The sequence below is a fragment of the Helianthus annuus genome, chromosome 3, assembly GCF_002127325.2.
Source record: "Helianthus annuus cultivar XRQ/B chromosome 3, HanXRQr2.0-SUNRISE, whole genome shotgun sequence".
In the NCBI taxonomy this organism is placed as follows: Eukaryota; Viridiplantae; Streptophyta; class Magnoliopsida; order Asterales; family Asteraceae; genus Helianthus; species Helianthus annuus.
The window spans coordinates 171,386,008-171,407,186 of record NC_035435.2 but is presented as its reverse complement, the minus strand read 5'-3'; the positions used below and the strand labels follow the sequence as shown (position 1 = coordinate 171,407,186).

Below are 21,179 nucleotides of genomic sequence, written 5' to 3'. Positions count from 1 at the left end.
CCAAAACCCGTCTCGGTCCGAAACTCAATTCGAACTAAAACCGTTCCAATCCAACACCTATTTCGTGCCGTAACCCGTCTTGTGTGGATACTTGTGCCGGCCCGAAACCCATTCTGATCCGAAATCTGGCCCGTTTCTTTAAGGTGCTAACCCGCATCGACCCATTTCTTTAAAGTTGTCGACCCGCTTTGACTCGAAAATAACAAGATGGAATTTCAATCGCCACGTTGTGACCCGTTTAGTTAAAATATCTTACCCAAACTAGCCCATATAATTTTAAAAGCAACCCAAACTAACCCACTTGAAAGCCTTTGGGTCAAGATTGCCACCTCTATATTGTATGTTCTTGGTGATTTTTATGCATGTGTAAATGCTCTCCTTGTATACGAATCACATTAACTTTATAATCGAATATTGTACTTAAGATATCATGGATCAAGTTTGATAAAACTTGTATAACAAAATGTAAGGTAATAAATGACAATTATATCTTTAGGCAAAAGATCAAATACAAATAATCTTAACATACTAAACATACAAATTGAAGGAAAACCCAAAAAGACAAGGTGGCATTTTTGTAATTACCACCAACTATCAAAGTTACAACCAAAAATACCTAAAAAAACACAAATTTTTTTTAACATTTTTTATTAAAAAATCGCTACATTTCGTTAGCAAAAAAAAAAAAAAAAAAAAATTTTTTGGCTGCTACTAAAAGTAGCGATTTTTTAATAAAAAATGTTAAAAAAATAAAATAAAATAATTTGTGTTTTTTTTTTTTTTTTTTTTAGGTTTTTTGGGGGGTTTAGTTTTTAGCATTTTAGCTTGGGTGGGGTGGGGGGGGGGTTAGGTTTTTTTTTAGGTTTTTGGGGGTGGGGGGTGGGGGGGGGTTAGGTTTTTTTAGGTTTTTGGGGGTGAGGGGGTTAGGTTTTTGGGGGGTGGGGGGGGGTTTAGGTTTTTTTAGGTATATTTGTAGAGTAACTTTGATAGTTATTGATAATTACAAAAATGCCACCTTATCTTTTTGAGTTTTCCTTCAATTTGTATGTTTAGTATGTTAAGATTATTTGTACAAGAACTTTACCCTATATCTTTATGGGTTGGTTGTCTCTGATCACCGCTTTTGCTTTGCCTGACTACCCCTTTTATTTGGAAAACGAGGTTTTCATGATTTGAGTGTGTTTGGGGATCTGAATAGGGGTCTCTCTAGCGTGAACCCAGACCTCCCGATATTTACGAGTCACACCTGCAAAAAAAAAAAATGATTTGAGTGTGTATTTTGAGTTTTTTTAGAAATACAAAAAGAACATGCTTTCTGCCATTTGATAGTTAGGTTGAAGCTTCAACTCCGTTTCCCTGCCGGAGACGATGATGAATCGCACAGCTTTCATCAAATTCAGAGGTAACAACTCCTTCCTTCTTCATTCTCTCTCATCTTTCCAATCCGGTACTCACAAAGCTTCCCTTCACTCCAATGTTTCCTTTTTGATTCATAAAATTACCAACTTGAATGATGCCTTGGAACTGTTCGATGAAATGTCACACAGACAGCCTTTGCCATCTGTTGTTCACTTCACTCAGTTGTTGAATGCTGTTACTAAAATGAAACATTTTTCTTCTTCTCTTGACCTTTTCAAACAAATGTGTTCCCTTGGTGTCCCTGTTAATGAATATTCTATGAGCATTGCAATCAAGTGTTGTTGCCAGTTGTATCGCTCCAAAGACGGGTTTGCAGTCCTAGGCTGTTGCTTTAGGCGAGCTATTGCACCTGATGTCTACATATTTAATGCACTCTTAGACGGACTCGTCCTTGAAGATAGGATTCTTGAAGCAGAGATGTTATTCAAGAAGCTCATCAAACAAAAACTTTGTGAACCTGATGTTGTTATGTACAGCACAATGATTAAAGGCCTTTGCAAGTTCGGTAACAACGTTACAGCACTTGCTTTGCTCAGGCTGATGGAACAAACAAACTGCAAGTCTAATATTGTTACGTACAACACCATCATTGATAGTCTTTGCAAGGATAAAATGATAGATGATGCTTTCAAGCTCTTTAAAGAAATGGTATTTAGGGAAGGCATTCTACCAGATGTCATCACATACAACACTTTAATTTGTGGTCTCTGTAAGTTAGGTCGTTGGGATGAGGCCTCAAAGCTGCTAAAAGAAATGGAGGATGAGAACATTTCTCCAAATGTACATACCTTTAATGTATTAGTTGATGCGTTTTGCAAGGAAGGCAAAGTAGAAGAAGCTGAGGTTGTTATCAGCATCATGATTGAGAGAGGTAAGGCTCTAGACTTAGTGACATACAACTCACTTATTGATGGTTACTGTCTTCGAGGGGAAATGATCAAAGCAAGGGAGATTTTTGATTCCATTACACTTAGAGGCCTCATTCCTGATGTTGTTACTTACAATAGTTTATTGAATGGCTATTGCAAGAATCGGAATATAGAAGAGGCAATGCAAATGTTTCATGAAATGATTGTAAAAGGTTTAAAACCCGATGTAGTCACTTACAGCACCATGATACAAGGATTTTTTCAGGTTGGGCGTTGTGTAGCTGCGCGCAAACTCTTTGATGAGATGCATGCACAAGGCCAAATCCCAGACCAATGCACTTATCGAATAGTTCTAGAGGGTCTTTGCAACAACCATCTAGTAGAGGATGCGTTCTCTTTGTTTCATTTGGTGGGTAACAGCAAGCTTAATTCTGATATTGTTGTGTACAATATCCTCATCAATGGTGCAGGAAAATATGGGAAAGTAGATGTTGCGAGGATTCTTTTCCAAGGTCTAATTGATAAAGGCCTGCAACCTAATGTTCGTACATATAACGTGATGATCAGTGGTTTTTGTCGGGGAGGTCAATTGGGGGAAGCAAGGTTGTTGTTTTTTAAAATGGAAGAGAGTGGCTGCCCGCCAGATGATGTTACTTACCGTGTTTTACTCCAAGGATATCTAAAGAACAGGCACTATGATGATGTGGAGATGCTTTTACAGGAAATGGATGGTAGAGGTTACTCACTTGATGCTTCGACTTTATCGTTATTTATAGATCATATCGCAGCTGGTTTACTAGATAGAAGTATGCTTAAGTTGTTCGGTAAGCTTGTGCCAAAAGAATTATTGAACGATCCTAGGTTGTGCGACTGGGAGTGAAACTGAGATAGTAATTGTGGGATGTAAAATGAAGATTATAACTTGCAAAATGCGGAAAGCAAGAAATCTCTACCAAATTCTATTTGGTGTTCATGTGTTTGGTAGTTTGTAAAAGCTAGCCGCGACATCTTCTTTGTGTTTTACTTTTTGCTTCTGGATACATGATGTTTCAAAGTTTATCAATTTATATGGTAGTTTGAGTTTAATATAACTATGTAGGTGTCTTAGCTTGATCCTAATTCAGACAAGGTTACTAGTATGCTATCATATTGCCTTTTCACTTCTTCTGCTCAACCCTTTAGAGTACTGCACGCAGGTACTGTTGCTGAGATAAAAAAAAAACAATGCATTGTTCTTAGGCTATGGATTTTATCAGGTATCCAAATCGTTATGTAGCATAATAAGAGAATCTGCAAATAGGTATTTGCTCCTTTAGTGTTCTTTTGATGTGATAATTCCAGCAAGATGCTTCTTAAAGATGCATGCTCCTTTAGTGTTCTTGTAATTATAAATCTATGCTTTCTGTTTGATAGCTGCCAAATGTTAATCGAAAGAAATAGTACCCAAATCTATTAAATCTTTACATCATTTAATGTACTTTAGTGAACTGATGTATTGATATGGATTAAGAGGTTTCTTGGTACCTGACGTGATGGCTTTTATATCATTTAGTGTATCTAATTTTGTGTTAAAAAAAAACCTGACCCGAAACCCGTTCTGACCCGAAACCCGTTCTGACCCGAAACCCGTTCTGACCCGAAACCCGTTCCGACCCGAACCCGTTCCGACACGAACCCGTTTTGACCCGAACCAAAACATGAAAACAACCCTTTTTTTAATTGACCCGAGCCCATTTTGACCCGAACCGCTTTGACCCATGACCCGACCCGACCCAACCCAACCCGTTTGCCAGGTCTAGGCGTGGGTTTTATTAGCAATCTAGTTCTTTGTGTAGTATGCAAGCACCTGCAAATAGGTTTGTTTCTTCTCAATTTTGATGTGCCCAGATTTCTTTACCAGTAACTGACCAATTTGCTTGTCAAGTTTCACAATTGACTTCTCGCTGGGCCATAATGCCAAATTGATGGTTTCTATGTGGATATCTTTCATTATGAACCAAATTGTATGTTTTTTTTTAAATAGAGTCACTATGTTCTTGAGTGTTCTTTTGATGCGTTAGTTTCAGAAAGGTGTCTGAAAAGACACATGAATGATGAGAATTCAGAAGCAATATTAGCCGGAAAGGACATGATGCAGGAGCAGTTGAACCCAACAATATTCTAGTCACTTCCAAAGGGTAAATTTTCGATATTCTAGTCACTTCCAAAGGGTAAATTTTCGATACTTCATGAACGTTTAATGATATTAGATTTACCTAATTTGTATACCAAGCTAAAGGCTCATGTTTGTACAGCAAACATGTATATATTAGGGGTACCCATAAGCCATTTTAAAGATTAGAGTTAACTGTCATTTTCGTCCCTGACTCCCTGTGGTTGGTGGAAAATGCCACTTCATTCCAAAAAAAAAAAAAATTTGCGCCAGTTCCGTCCTCAACATTCTTGAAACGTGGCACTTCAGTCCAAAAGGATAACGCCTTGCGCCAGTTCTGTCCCCAACGTTTTTAACGGCGCGTTATCTTTTTGGACTTTGGGTGACAGTTTTGTGCATGGAAGGCTCGATTTTATCATAGTACCGTTTGAGTGAAGGACATGCATCGTTTCAGTATCGGGATAGGTTAAAGAAACCGGTTCTGTACATGTATTTTTGTATGCATGATTCTTGAGAGATATGCTAAAAACTGAGTAGTGCATGATTTTTTACATGTACCACTAATATACAGTGGGGTTTATGTGTCGTTACGGTGACCTTATCGTGACTAGGAACACCAATTACCAAAATCTACTGTTGGCCTAGATTAGCTTTTGAAAGATTGAAATTATATACATATACATACATATTAAATTTTGAAGTAAATGAACAGTAATGAAGGGTATTCTGGGTATTTAACACCAAACATGTCAGCCTCTGTACTCACCACCCCTTCACATATGAACACAGAACAGGGTTTTCAAAGAGGAGGTAGAGGTTGAGAGAGAGCAGAGCCGTGGTCTCCCGCTGGACCTTGGCGGTGGTGATGGTCGGGTGGTTTTGACGCGGCAAACGGTAGAAGGTGGTGGTGGTTAAGGGTTCCGCTTCCCATTTTCCATTTTCTTTCGTAGTAAGAGAGAGAGAGAGAGAGAGAGAGAGCAGCGATCGACAGAGAGAGAGAGAGGAGCGGCGGTGATGGAAAAACCGGCCACGTCTCCGACCGGCCACCCTCGCGTCGAATTGGTGGTGGTGGTTGACGGCGACCGTGACGGCTGTGGCTTCTAGGATTCCGTCGAGGGTACCAATTTCTCTCATCGGACGATCTAGAGACAGAATGGGAAACTTGAAGGTGATCTTGAACAACCGCTACGTCAGAGACTTGAATTGGTTCCGACACGAATGGTAAGCTCTTTTTGTTTGCATCTTAATTTTATAAAATAAGTTCTTATTTCATGTTTTGAGAGATTTAGGGTTTTTAATTTAGTCATTTTGAAACTGTAGGGAAGGTTACTTACAGGAGTCACCATTGGAGTGGTTATAGCTGGAGGGGTTTATGCCAGCATGGTTGACGAAGCGTCCCATTCGGGTACTTAATTTGGTAATTTTTTTCGAATATGGATTATATTGTGTGGACTGAGTTGATTATTAGATGATATGACGTGATTTGTTCTATTTTTTATTTATTATTATTATTATTATCATTTTTTTTTTTTTTTTTTTTGTAAAATGATAGCTTTTGGGATGATGGGCATGATGTACAACAAAGGATACATAATTATCATTGTTTTAAGTTGATTGAGAGGTTAGTGGGTCAGTTTGCTATTTTGGGCTTTTAGGTATTGCTGTGTTTTACAAGGTTGCTTAATTTGTGCAGCGTATATGATCGATAGAATCTGAGGTGCAGTAGAAGCATTTTCTAGAAGAAATTTGTCAGGTGGCGCCCGACAATGTTTCACGAAACCAGATTTCTGATGATTTACCGTCATCAAAATATGTGGTAAGCTTATATATCCCATTTTTGTTTTTAGTTTCTCAGTCGTTTTCAGCTTTAAAAGCCAAAAGTTGACTTTGACTTATAATACTCAAATCGACTCGACTGACAGTTTCCTAATTCTGAGATAATCCGGTCCTCTCAAAATATCAAGATAGGGATTTTTCGAAACAGGCTGCCACCGCTGGCAGCAGACCAGGCTCCTCAGCGATGTGGGTTAGAATATAAGTTAAGGGAAGGGATAAGACGTAAACGTGTACTAGACGAGGAAGGCGCCAATGAGTTGTGCAGGTTCGTGTATGAACTGTGAAGACCAGGTTCGTACTTTCAACTACGGTCGTTGACAACTGCGTTCTTAAGACATCAGCGTTTGCTTAATGTTAATGTTTCTTTTTTCCTTGATGCTGCAGAATCAAGTCGCGTCTCAAAGAGGACGCGTGAAGAATGATGACACAGGGAACCGCTTTTGGGAGGGCTACAACCTAGGAACATTATGCAGCCGAAACTAACATAAGCCGGAACGCCTATCGCCACCGTGTACCAGAAATGTACAATTGGGAAACCTCTTTTCTACCAATTATCTTCCTAATGCAACTGGTGTTTACCAATTGATGCAACAATATTTTGTATACACTATAGGCGATGTGAATACAAGAACCTAATGTCACAAGCTTCAGGCTATCAGCCACTATGATATATATAACCGATCCCCGGGTAGGCGATGTGAATACAAGAATGTAATGTCACAAGCATCGGACTTTCATCCACTGTGATACATATATGACCAATCCCCGCCGTATCGCGGCGGGTGATAAATCTAGTTGAAATTGAAATTCGAGTTATAAATGAATAAGTTGTGGTATAAAATAACGCCCTGGCATGCAAATTTAGATCATTGACGGACCACTGGAGTATCCTCGTGCCACCAGCGGAACCACCCGATCATTTCCATCTCCATTAGGCAATAATGCCTATATACCAATTCAGGAGGAAACCAATGAATATGAGAAAACCCCTCTTGTGAGAATCGAACCTAGGATCTGATGGTCCTAAACCTTAGGGGAGGAGGGGTGGTTCACTAGTGATAGTTTCTATCACTCCCACTATCCAATCAAATCATTCCATGTCAGCACCCAATATTCTATCACTAGTGATAGAAATGTAAGGGGGGGGGGGGTATCATTAGTGATGGTATCACAACCTTTTTATTTATTCCATCAGTGTACAACTCCTCAGCACTAGAGTACAACCCATCATACACAAAGTTCCAAACTTTCAACGCGTGACCACCACAACGCGTTAACTCTTCCACGCGTGGTGGATGTGAGTGGCGACGGTGTGTGGTATTGTTCCACGCGTGATACTTTGGTATCACGTACCCACCCCGGGTCCTCTTATCTCACCCCCAAAATGCCACTAAGATTTAATGCACATAATGAACTTTAACTAACCCATTATTTAGTTGGCACGTTGTAGTTTAACTAAATTAGAAAAAAAAACGAGTCCTCCAACTGGGTTACTGGCGAAATTCACCACATCGGGATACACTCGCCTCCGAACCGGGGAAAACCCTCACCTAGGGCCAAAGCCCGTGAACACTTGCCTGGAGGCATGACAGTGCGGTGAGGTAAAACCCGCTCAGTTCAAGGATCGAACTAGCCATCACCACCTATTCGCCTAATCTCTCATCATCACCACGTGCCGCAGAAAATAATGGGGAGAGCAGGAATCGAACTTGAGTCCCTTAGAACACCAAGTCTCTCCCTTACCACTCCACCACCATCTCATTGGCAACTTAAAATATTAATTGAACTAGTTTTCTACTATCAACGCGTTGCGGCGAATGTCTTTTATTGTTTAGTCTGTGTTTACATATGTTTTGAAATCACCACAAACTTGTTGCGCACGCAACCGCTCACAAGAATAAAAAGAAAATATAGAAAAAAAAACATTAAAAGATAACCAAAAGAAAATCAACCAAATAAGTTGTATGATAATGATGTTGTTCGTATGAAACCTGTGGTAAAAAATGAGCAAATGATACTGGGTACTAGTACCGAATTTCCCGAACTAAAAGATCTTAAGTACCAATTCGGTACGACTTTTGGTGTTCCTTGTACCGGTTCGCTACTGGTTTTTACCTTCATATACCGGTACTATAACTGCCATAACTGGTATTTTCGGTACCAATACCAATGTTTTGAAATCACTACAATCGCGTTGCGCACGGAACCGCTGACAAGAATAAAAAGAAAATATAGAAAAAAACACCAAAAGATAATCAAAAGAAAATCAACCAAAAAAGTTATATGGAATGATGTTCGTATGAAACCTGTGGTCAGAGATGAGCAAATGATGGTACTGGGTACCGGTACCGAATTTCCCGAACCGAAAGATCTTAAGTACCAATTCGGTACGACTTTTACCGGTTTTTACCTTCATATACCGGTACCGTAACTGGTATTTTCGGTACCAGTACTGATTCGCTATTGGTTGGCACTGAGCTCATCCCTACCCCTAAAACGAAAAAAAAAAAAGAAATCATTAAAAGTTGAAGAAAAGTAACAAAAAAAAGTTGCACGGTACCGTTGTTGTTCGTACGGTGCCCGTGATCAGAGATGAGCAAATGGTAACGGGTAGCAGTACCGAATTTCCGAACTAAAAGATTTTCAAAATCAATTCGAAACCGACTTTTGGCGTTTTCTGTACGGCTGGTGTCGGTTTTTAACTTTATGCACCGATAACTGTACCGGTATTTTCGATATCAATACCGGTTGACACAAGCTTATCCAAGTTAAAAGTAAAGAAGATAATAAAATAATTAAAAATATGTATATATATTATTATAATATTTAATTCACTGTTCATTCGATTCTATTTTTAATATATGTAAATTCTTTTTGTATTAATATTACTATATAAAAAAATTCAACGAGAAAATAATAGATGAACTTTACACTTTTATTTAAGCCTATGATATAACTTAAAATATTAATTGAATTACTTTTTATGTTAATATTACTATATAAAATAAAAATTCAACCAGAAAATAATAGATGAACTTTACGCTTTTATTTGGTCCAAACTCTTTAGGTTATTAAGCGAACAAAATAAACTTTAAATATGTGTTCGGTTCACCGAATGTTTGGAATCGGAATTAGAATTTATATAGGAATTGAAATAGAAATTGTTGGAATTGTAATCTCAATTCCATTTTTGATGTGTTTGTTTTCAAATAAATTGGAATTTATCACTCCGACCCTCACCACCCCAATTCGGGTCGAATTAGTTTGAGACGAAAGGTCCGGGTTGAAATGGTACTAGTCGAAACGGTACGATGTCACCAGTGTCGTCTGCGTTCACGAGCGTGGGTGGCCGTATGCCATTAGGTCTACCCTATTTTACCACAATGTGTCTTTGGACGGTGAGTCGGGTCACCAACAACGTCTGTATTCATGGGCGTTGATGGTCTTTTGCTATTAGACTTACTCGGATGATTGGGCTTGTGTTGGTTATTCATAAAAAAAAGGTTATAGACCAGAAATATCACGTAGGTAAACTAGGTTTTCATGATTTGAGTGTGTTTAGAGGCCTATTCTGCAAGGGGGCTCTCTAGTGCGGACTCGATTAAAATAACGTATGATAGACCTCCTTATATTCACGATTAATTCACACCTTAAAAAAAATGATTTGAGTGAGTATTTTGAGCTTTTTAGAAATCCAAGAAAAAAAAAACATGCTTTCTGCCATTTGATAGTTAGGTGAAGCTTCAACTCCGTTTCCCTGCCGGGGAGACGATGATGAATCGCACAGCTTTCATCAAATTCGGAGGTACCAACTCCTTCCTTCTTCATTCTCTCTCATCTTTCCAATCCGGTACTCATAAAGCTTCCCTTCACTCCAATGTTTCCTTTTTGATTCATAAAATTACCAACTTGAATGATGCCTTGAAACTGTTCGATGAAATGTCACACAGACAGCCTTTGCCATCTGTTGTTAAGTTTAATCAGTTGCTGACTGCTGTTACTAAAATGAAACATTTTTCTTCTTCTCTTGACCTTTTCAAACAAATGTGTTCCCTTGGTGTCCCTGTTAGTAATTACACTATGAGCATTGCAATCAAGTGTTGTTGCCAGTTGTATCGCACCAAAGATGGTTTCGCAGTCCTAGGTTGTTGCTTTAGACGATCTATTGCACCGAATGAGTTTATATATAGTGCACTCTTAGACGGTCTCGTCCATGAAGATAAGATTCTTGAAGCAGAGATGTTATTCAAGAAGCTCGTCAAGCAAAAACTTTGTGAACCTAATGTTGTTATGTACAACACAATGATTAAAGGCCTTTGCAAGTTCGGTAATAACGTTACAGCACTTGCTTTGCTCAGGTTGATGGAGCAAAAAAACTGCAAGCCTAGTATTGTTACATATAGCACCATCATTGATAGTCTTTGCAAGGATAAAATGATAGATGATGCTTTGAAGCTCTTAAAAGAAATGGTATCAGACAAAGGTATTCTACCAAACGTCATCACCTACAACTCTTTAATTTGTGGTCTTTGTAAGTTTGGTCGTTGGGATGAGGCCTCAAAGATGCTAAAACAAATGGAGGATGAGAACATTTCTCCAAATGTGAAAACCTTTACTGCATTAGTTGATGCATTTTGCAAAGAAGGTAAAGTAGAAGAAGCTGAGGCTGTTATCAACATCATGATTGAGAGAGATAAGGCTCCAGACTTAGTGACATATAGCTCACTTATTGATGGTTACTGTCTTCGAGGTGAAATGATCAAAGCAAAAAAACTTTTTGATTCACTGACGCTTAAAGGTCTTGTTCCTAATGTTATTACTTACAATAGTTTGTTGAACGGGTATTGCAAGAATCGGAATATAGAAGAGGCTATGCAAATGTATTGTGAAATGGCTGGAAAAGGTTTAAAACCCGATGTGGTCACTTACAGCACCATGTTACAAGGATTGTTTAAGGTTGGGCGTTGTGTAGATGCACGCAAACTCTTCGATGAGATGCATGCACAAGGCCTAATTCCAGACCAATGCACTTATCGAATAGTTTTAGAGGGCCTTTGCAACAATCATCAAGTAGAAGAGGCGCTCTCTTTGTTTCGCTTGGTGGGTAATAGCAAGTTTAATTCTGATATTGTTGTGTACAATATCCTCATTGATGGTGCGGGAAAATGTGGGAAATTTCGCATTGCAAGGAATCTTTTCCATGACTTAACTGATAAAGGCTTGCAACCTGATGTTTGTACATATAACGTGATGATCAGTGGTTTTTGTCGGGAAGGTCAATTGGGGGAAGCAAAGTTGTTGTTTCTTAAAATGGAAGAGAGTGGCTGCCCGCCAGATGATGTTACTTACCGTGTTTTACTCCAAGGATATCTAAAGAACAGGCACTATGATGATGTGGAGATGCTTTTACAGGAAATGGATGATAGAGGTTACTCACTTGATGCTTCGACTTTATCGTTATTTATAGATGATATCGCAGCTGGTTTACTAGATAGAAGTATGCTTAAGTTGTTAGGTAAGCTTGTGCCAAAAGAATTATTGAACGATCCTAGCTTGTGCGACTGGGAGTGAAACTGAGATAGTAATTATGGGATGAGAAATGAAGATAATGAATCCACAACGCTTATACACTTTTGTTTGTTGTAGTTAAATGATATGTTGCTAGTTTGTGAAAGCTAGTTCCATTTTTATATAACAATGTGATTATCATAGCTTGATCATAATTCACAACAGACTGTTTTACGAGGTGAAATGATCAAAGCAAGGGCGATTTTTTATTCACTAACTTATAGCACTTTGTTGAACGGGTATTGCAAGAATTCAAATATACAAGAGGCAATGCATGTATTCGATGAAATAACTAGAAAGGGTTTGAAACTCGATGTAGTCACTTACAACACCATTTTCATTATATGGTTTACAATGCATATTTTTAGTATTTATTACTTGAATATGTTTATTTGCATGTCATGTATTTTAGTATAGACGTATAGTAAAGAGTTTTTCTTTGCGTACATATTTTTTGAAGTTGACAATGATTGTAATCTTGTGAATCACGTAGATGATTAAAAAGGAGTGAAACCCTTGACCACACTATTAATTCGATAAAACTCACTTAGGCATGTTATCGGTTACTCGGTGGGCATTATTTTTAGGCCATCATAATAGCTCAATTTTGTCATACTAAATCACCATGTTTCTTTCAATTTTAACAAGTTCATGCACTTCTCCAAACATCAAGTTAACATGAACTTTCAATTATCATAAACTAATTTATCAAAATATGATATAAAAATTTGGGGTTTTTATCACTATGTAAAAACCCATTTCACCACATACATAGACTTTCATCCAAACATCTAGCTTAGTCAAGTATCTCATATTTTCTTGTAAATATGATGATTATATGCACACTTTAACATCAATATAACATCAATTTCATCTTATCATCAAACCCCACTTCATGTCATGTATGAACTCTTGACCTAGTCTCTATATTGTTCAAGTATTTCACTTATACTAGCAAGTATGGGGATCATGAACACAGATACATCATCAGTTTCACCAAACTAACAATAATATTGAACTCAAGATTATCACCTTCAAGTTCCTCTTCACATGAAATTCATGAAATGAAGTTTTACAACATACCTTACGCTTGGTAAGCTTAGATGATCACAAATTTGAGATCATGCATCGATTCCATGATGAATCCTTCTTTAATTTTGACATTTTCTTGATATTTTGGAAGAAGTATTCTTCCTCTCTCACTCTATACACGTTTGTGTGTGTGTTTTAATTTCTTTTCTTTTTATATATTTACAAAATCTAGGATGTGCACTTTTAATCCCTCAATGTTTTGTTAGTTATTAAGTATGCAACAACCTACTTAGTTCCATCAATATTGCCTATTAACTAGGTTAAACATTTCTAGTTAATTTAGTAAGTCCGGAGAGGGTAACAACCCGGCTTAATTCAAGCCCCTATGACCCGGTACTTTTATAGACTTTTACTTACTAAAAAGTATTTGTTCACTTTTTACTCAACATTAGATTTATTTAATTAAATCCCAATGTTAATCGGGCATAAATATTTTACTACGACGGTATTTTACCCGCTCCTCGATATTAACGTGTTTTAATTACCAAACTTGTTTTTGGGGTGTTACAGTATATTTGACTAAAATAATTTAAAGTAATGTCTTCTGTTTTATTTAAATTTTTATAAAATTAAGTGGATTTGAAGTTTATTATTTATAACCTCAAAGTTTATAAATAATATATTAGTAAAATAAACTTTTTAAGTTAATCTAAATAGTAGACCAAGTTAAGATTTATAAAAATAACTAAAACAAATATCTGATCTAGGAATATATCAGTTTTGTAAGTTGAAATAAATATGAGACTTTGGTTCTGTATGATATAACAAATAAATAGCAGTTGTAGATGTGAAATTGGTTGTGAAATCGTGTGGGAATGAGGTCGCATTGTGTCAAGAGATGTTTATTTAAACTTGAATTAAAGATATAACAGATTGAGAGGATGGTGAGAATTTTGGAGTTAAACGGGTTAGCGGATAAGCATAATTTGTAGTTTATACGTGAAACAAACGAGTTGATAGTTTTGATTATGATATTGATAAACATTAACAAAAAAAAACAAGTTAAACGAGCAAACTTTACAGATCTGATATTGCCGGAACCAACGACTTTGCCGGAGAAGACCCCCTGAAAAGCGGGTTTTCTTTTTGTTTGATTTAACAAGTTTGGTCAATTAACATATAGTCCCTGCACTTTCTAAGTTTTACAAAATGACTAAAAACTTTAACTATTAAATGACATTTTAGTCAAACTTAACAAAAAAGTTAACAAAGTTTGGCCTTAGTACTTAATATTGTGACAAATTATAACGTTAACACCTGCTTTTGCAACAAAAAACAATTAGTACCCGACATTGAAATTTGGCAGAAACCACAGGGACCAACAGTGTAATTTTTTCTCTTTTAAAAGATTAAAAAAATTGTATTTGATGGGTACTACGTGGCATACCTCAGTTACAACCGGAGATTAAGCACTAGATAAAGCCATTCAAGAACGTGAGTCTTTTTTTATTGTTTTTTTTTTGCGACCCGAGTACTTTTTTGTGGTGATTCAACCAAAACACCCCAACCTAAAAAAGTAAATTGTGATTTATTTAGTGTAATTTAAAAGTAAAATTATACTAATATTAACAAAGTATAAATTAACAACATTTGTATGCATATAGATATGTACATCATGCTTTGGGAGGATTTCAAAAAAAAATTCAATGTTTCACTATTGACCCAAAACTATTTGTTTTTCTACTTTTAACACCAAAAGTTTTCATCTCTTGCAATTTTACCTTGCAACTTTTGTACTTTCAACTTTGATCCCAACACTTTTCATATTTCGCAATTTTTTTGTTTTAAATTTTGCGAGTTAACACGGCATAAAGTGTGTGTAGTTCAACATTTTAACATTTTGTTTTAACCCTTCGTACTAGATTTTGCGAGTTAACACGGCTCAAAGTGCACGTTTTTACGTCGTCTATCTTTTCCCCCGATGACAGGTTCGTTACAACGCGTGGGGTCCTAAATCGACTTAATTATTATTTTCTATGTTTTATGTTGCAGTTTAATTTCTTCCCATTAACACACCATAACTTCGGTATTGATTGTCGCTGGCGGTAGTGTGGCAATAATGCTATTCGGCACGACTTTACTGTCACACCCCAACCGATGGCGGAATCATCGGGGCGCGGCACTGAGCGAAACAGATTGTTCAGAAGTTTCCACAACAACTATCATACAATTCAGTTATATAACACGTCCCATACCGTGTCCCAAATAATAACAAGTTATCACAGAAATCAACTAAACAATATGGGAACTGTTCCGACAACTCAAATTCTTAATTATTACAGACCGAAAGTAAATATTGTTTTAAGACTTCTAGACGGCTAACTATAGATCCTACTGACTACAGGTGCCAGTACAAGATCTACAGATAATTATAACCCTGGAGCAGGTATATGGATACTGTCCTAAGGTCACTGGCTCCTAGAAGCTTATTATTGCCTCGCTTCCCTAGCACGCTAGTAGTTTAAACACCTGTCACATACGTTAAAATAAAAGTCAATACATATAATGTAAAGGTGAGTACACAAGTTTGATATAGCATATAGAGTTCGAATAGTTTACGCATAACCAAGCACGTACACAAGGGCAAACGATGCATGTAAATTATCAACATGGGACCATCGATACCAATGACTTCAAGTTGACTGTCCGAGACAGTTCGCAATACATGATTACCACCGTAATCCATGCAAGTAATTGTCCTTAGCAACCCCCGTGTGAACGGGTGCTGAGTCCAAACTATAGTACTACGTTGCTAAAGCAGGTAGATAGCACTCCACGTGTAAACATAATGAACAGCAATCATTTAGACAAGTAATACATGCAAGTAGGTTAGCGTTCAAATAGTTTGTGTTGTTTGTGAATTTGATAGAGAACGTATGTAACACCCAAAAGTGCTGAAAGCAAAAAGGGATCGAGTATACTCACAGTGATTGATGTGGATTGAAGGGAGCACTGAGAATAGGTTAGCCTGAATAGTTCGATAACACAACGATGAGTAACGCGGAAAAAGTAAACAATGTACTTGGATCGAGTAGGCCATTCGATCGAACAGCAGTTCGATCGAGTGGGCTGTTCGATTGGTTTGAAAGTCCGTTCGAACATCCATTCGATCGGCTGGCTGGCTCGATCGGCTGGTTACTTCAAGTGGATTGTTTCTTCCTTTGATGTGAAGGATGTGTTTGTGTATGATGGTTTGTACTACCTTTCAAGTTGGCCGATCGAACAGCTGTTCGATCGGTTAGTCCAACCGATCGGTTAGCATTGCATTGTTTTCAAATATGTCACTCGATCGGCTGGCATGCTCGATCGGGTGACATTCCAATGTTTCGAAAAGTCTAAGTGTTTTGAAAGTATAGTATCTCATGATTCGAGCAGTAATGATTACAATCGAGTAGCGTAGTCGATCGAACAGTACCTCGTCAATACTACACTTTGTGAGTTTGTGGAACTAAGTGCTAGTCGATCGGTTAGCCTAGCCGATCGGCTGGCATAGTCGTTCGGTTGGGCTGTTCGATCGAACAGCCTAGCCGTTCGGCCAGCTTCTCGATTCGGTTAACCTATCACTTAACACTTGGTTATTCCCGTTAATTGTTGATGTTTTAGAGATATTTTGACTGCGAGTTGAACCACAAAGCTGAAGTCCCTACTTAGTCTACTGACTCGAGCAGGAATCACCCAAGCTCGGCCAAAGGCGGTTTGGAACTTAAGTTTAACGTTTAACCCGGAATCGGTATATCTCTCGGTAGAACCCGAATCTTGAACCATGTGTTTGTTTAGATTGGTTTGTAAATCGGTTCAAGTCTCGTTTTCACCCTTTTTGAGTGTAAAAGAGTTGAAAGATAGATGAAAACCCATCTTCCAATCCTTTTCCACCGTGAAATGTTAAGATCTTTGGTAGATTTTAAGTTATTGATGTGGAAATCGGTTAGATCTAGCTTATTCATGGTTGAATGAAGTCAAGAACATGAAGTTCTTGATGAACACCAAGAACACCATGATGACATCACTCAAGAACACCTAGATCTTGGTGATTTCATGGATGAAATTCAGATTTTGAAAGATAGAAAGATGGAGAATCGATTAATGAACAAAAACGTACAAGGACTAGAGCAAAATACTTACCGGTTTGAGAGAAATCTGGGATTTAGTGAGAAGAAGAGGCTGGTCGGTCAGAGCTTTTCCAAAAGTGGAAAGCTTGACAAGGACAGCCCTATTTATAGGCTTCCAAAAGAGGAAAGGGTCAGCTGATCGAACAGCATCCCTGATCGAACAGCATCCCTGATCGAACAGCCTGTTCGATCGGCTAGCCTGTTCGATCAGGTTGCCCTGTTCGATCGGCTTGCCTGGTTTTGAGTGTTTCGCGACGATTTTGATATTTCGAGTTCGATGAATGATGATTTGAGAATGATAGAATTCCTAATCAAATTACTTTTAGTAGTAGTCGAGACTATACTTAACATACAAGCATCCTTACAACTATTTCGGGTTTGATTTCCATTGAGTTTGATTCACCTTTGAGTCTTGATTGATTTTGATTGTTTCACCACACACTTTAACATAAAGTAAACATGCACAAGTAACACATAAGGCACACACACACGTATAAAAAGTACTAAAATCCCCACACTAGAGTTTGATGATTGATTCGATTCACCTTGGTTATTGATTGGTTAGCTTTATTGCGTTGTTACTTCCTATCATTCACAGTCGGTCATTGATTCACAGTTCGATTATCGGTCGATTAGTTTGATTATACAACACTTACTCCAAATAATATGAAAATCAAAATGAAACTAAAATGAAATTAATCTTTATTAATCTTTAATTCCAATAACAGTCAACACTTGACTTTGACTTTGACTTTTGGAAAACACGGGGTGTTACAGTCTCCCCTCCTTTAGGGAATTTCGTCCCGAAATTAGGCCGAGAACCGTACATCGCCGTGTGATTTTACCAATTTGATGCTTCAGATCTACCTGAACAACTGCGGGTACTTGGCCTTCATGTCACTTTCGAGTTCCCAAGTGAACTCCGCGCCTCGTTTGCCTTCCCATCGTACTTTTACAATAGGAATGCGAGAGCGTCTGAGTTGCTTGGTCTGTCGGTCCATGATTTCGACAGGCTTTTCCACGAAGTGTAGCGTTTCATTGACCTGAAGATCGTCGAGTGGTATTATTGCGTCGTGGTCGGCTACGCATTTTCGAAGGTTTGAAATATGGAAAGTCGGGTGGACATTACTGAGTTCCTCCGGTAATTCGAGTTTGTAGGCAACTTTACCGATCCTTTCCAGAATCTTAAAAGGTCCAACAAATCGAGGCGCAAGTTTCCCTCTTTTGCCGAATCGGACTACTCCCTTCCAAGGTGATACCTTTAGGAGCACGTAGTCGCCAACTGCAAATTCGCGGGGCCTGCGTCGTTTATCGGCGTACATCTTTTGTCTGTCCCGGGCCTTTACCAAATTTTCCCTTATCTGGTGGATCTTGTCAGTCGTTTCTTGCAGAATCTCGGGCCCAGTCAATTGTGAATGACCGACCTCGTGCCATACAATAGGCGAGCGGCATCTCCTACCATACAAGGCTTCGAAAGGTGCCATTTCGATGCTGGAGTGATAGCTATTATTGTACGAAAATTCGACCAATGGTAGGTGTTTGCTCCAACTACCACCAAAATCGATAACACACGCACGGAGCATGTCTTCAATAGTACGAATCGTTCTTTCCGTCTGCCCGTCGGTTTGCGGGTGGAATGCGGTACTCAAATTCAGCGTCGTACCAAGAGCTGCTTGAAAAGTTTCCCACAATCTCGATGTAAACCGAGCATCGCGATCAGAAATGATGTCTCGAGGCGTACCATGATTCTTAATGATCTCGTCGGTGTAGATTTGGGCTAGCTTGGCCACCTTATAGTCTTCTCGTATTGGCAGAAAGTGGGCTGATTTGGTTAGACGGTCGACTATAACCCAAATACTGTCGTGACCTGATGGCGTGGTCGGAAGCTTAGTTATGAAATCCATAGCTATGCTTTCCCACTTCCATACGGGTATCGGCGGTTGTTCGAGTAAGCCTGAAGGTCTTTGGTGTTCAGCCTTGACTCTTGCACAAGTTAAACAGCTACCAACATAAAGAGCAATATCCCTTTTCATCCCAGGCCACCAGTACTTGTAGCGAAGGTCCTGGTACATTTTGTCCGCACCGGGATGAATGGAATATCGGGATTTGTGGGCTTCGTTCATGATGATCTTTCGCAAATCTGTCCTCCTCGGAACCCAGATTCGGTCCAGATAATAGAATATCCCGTTGGCTTTGCTCACGAGCTGAGTTCCATCGTGATAGATTCGTTCTTTCTTCAACGTACGCTCGTTAAAGCAAGCGTGTTGTGCTTCACGGATGAGAGCTTCGAGGTTATACTGAGCCTGGATGTTTCGAACACCTATCACGTAATTCTTTCTGCTGAGGGCGTCTGCAACTACATTCGCCTTGCCTGGGTGATAACGGATCTCACAGTCGTAATCGTTGAGAAGTTCTACCCATCGGCGTTGACGCATATTGAGTTCTCTCTGGTTAAAGATATGTTGTAAGCTCTTGTGATCGGTGAAGATCGTACACTTTGTACCGTACAGGTAGTGTCGCCAAATCTTTAAGGCAAAGACAACTGCGCCTAGCTCGAGGTCATGGGTTGTATAGTTCTTCTCGTGGATTTTGAGCTGTCGAGATGCGTAAGCTATAACCTTGTCTCGTTGCATGAGAACACAGCCAAGTCCAAGGTTTGAAGCATCACAATAGACAACGAAGTCATCGCTTCCGTCCGGCAGTGTAAGAACTGGTGCATGGCACAGCATGTGTTTGAGGGTTTGGAAAGCAGTCTCCTGCGCGGTTCCCCACACAAAAGGCTTGTCTTTATGAGTAAGGGAGGTAAGCGGTACAGCAATCTTTGAGAATCCTTCGATGAATCGACGGTAGTAACCTGCTAATCCGAGAAAAGAGCGAACTTCTGACGGATTCTTTGGCGTAACCCATCCCTTGACTGCCTCAATCTTTGCAGGATCAACGTGTATACCCCGACTATTCACAATGTGACCCAGAAATTGAACCTCCTCCAACCAGAACTCGCACTTGGAGAACTTGGCGTAGAGTTGGTTTCCCTGAAGCAACTCGAGAACCAATCGCAAATGCTGCGCATGTTCGGCCCTCGATCTAGAATAGATCAGGACATCGTCGATGAATACAATGACGAAACGGTCTAAGAACGGTTTACACACGCGATTCATCAGATCCATGAAGACCGCGGGTGCGTTGGTCAAACCAAAAGGCATGACAACAAATTCGTAGTGGCCGTATCGGGTTCGAAAAGCGGTTTTGGGTATGTCTTCCTCTTGTATCCGCAACTGATGGTAGCCTGAACGTAGATCAATCTTGGAGAAGCACTGAGCACCTTGTAATTGGTCAAACAGATCATCGATTCTAGGTAAGGGGTATCGGTTCTTGATGGTAAGCTTGTTCAATTCCCGGTAATCGATGCACATCCGGAACGACCCGTCCTTCTTTTTGACGAAAAGGACTGGTGCGCCCCATGGAGAAGTGCTCGGGCGAATGAAGCCTTTTTCAAGTAACTCTTGAAGTTGGTTCGAGAGTTCTCGCATCTCAGATGGAGCGAGTCGATACGGAGCTTTGGCCACTGGGTTGGCTCCTGGAATAAGGTCGATTCGAAAGTCGATATCACGATTTGGGGGTAATCCAGGAAGATCGTCAGGGAACACCTGAGGAAATTCTCGGACAACAGGAACATCCTTGACTTCAACTTTCTTTTTCTTGTCCGTCTCTGCTACAACAATGTTGGCCAAGAAGGCTCGATATTCCTTGCGGAGATATTTGCGAGCTTGAAGACAGGACATGAGCTTGAGATCTTTCGCAGTAGTTTCACCATAAACACATAGAATATCACCACTAGCTAGCACAAAACGAATCATCTTTTCGGCACACACAACTTCAGCATGGTTTTCACGAAGAAAGTCCATGCCTACTATGACATCGAAACTTCCGAGTTGCATTGGAATGAGATTAATCGGAAATATATGATTGTTGAGCTCGAGAGTACAATCACGGAGTACAGAATTGACAGCAATGGTTCTTCCGGTAGCGATTTCTACTTCGAAGGGTGACGAAAGATAAGAGCGCTTACGTCTAAGAAGCTTCTCAAATTCAAATGACACAAAGCAGTTATCGGCTCCAGTATCAAACAAACAT

At 39.1% G+C, this 21,179-nt stretch overlaps 2 protein-coding genes across 3 annotated transcripts; both read left to right on the top strand.

The window, feature by feature from the left end:
- Positions 1 to 1,209: 1,209 nt before the first annotated feature.
- Positions 1,210 to 6,852, top strand: LOC110864251 (putative pentatricopeptide repeat-containing protein At1g12700, mitochondrial). Of its 2 annotated transcripts, none has more exons than XM_035987766.1 (7): positions 1,210 to 4,465; positions 5,230 to 5,661; positions 5,761 to 5,845; positions 5,993 to 6,061; positions 6,134 to 6,256; positions 6,363 to 6,567; positions 6,661 to 6,852. In XM_035987766.1, exon 1 carries the CDS (start codon positions 1,369 to 1,371, stop codon positions 3,166 to 3,168), a length of 1,800 nt encoding a protein of 599 aa, XP_035843659.1. In that variant the 5' UTR covers positions 1,210 to 1,368; the 3' UTR covers positions 3,169 to 4,465; positions 5,230 to 5,661; positions 5,761 to 5,845; positions 5,993 to 6,061; positions 6,134 to 6,256; positions 6,363 to 6,567; positions 6,661 to 6,852. The 2 variants fall into 2 exon arrangements, with proteins under 2 accessions (XP_035843659.1, XP_035843660.1); XM_035987767.1 differs by having other exon boundaries at positions 5,761 to 5,857.
- A 3,195-nt stretch (positions 6,853 to 10,047) lies between these two features.
- Positions 10,048 to 11,847, top strand: LOC110945121 (putative pentatricopeptide repeat-containing protein At1g12700, mitochondrial). Its single transcript, XM_022186758.2, has one exon. It carries the CDS (start codon positions 10,048 to 10,050, stop codon positions 11,845 to 11,847), a length of 1,800 nt encoding a protein of 599 aa, XP_022042450.1.
- Positions 11,848 to 21,179: the final 9,332 nt, after the last annotated feature.

Bases quoted from the DNA above. Each gene is read 5' to 3' on its own strand.
- LOC110864251 (XM_035987766.1), top strand. From the start codon at position 1,369: ATGATGAATCGCACAGCTTTCATCAAATTCAGAGGTAACAACTCCTTC.
- LOC110945121 (XM_022186758.2), top strand. From the start codon at position 10,048: ATGATGAATCGCACAGCTTTCATCAAATTCGGAGGTACCAACTCCTTC.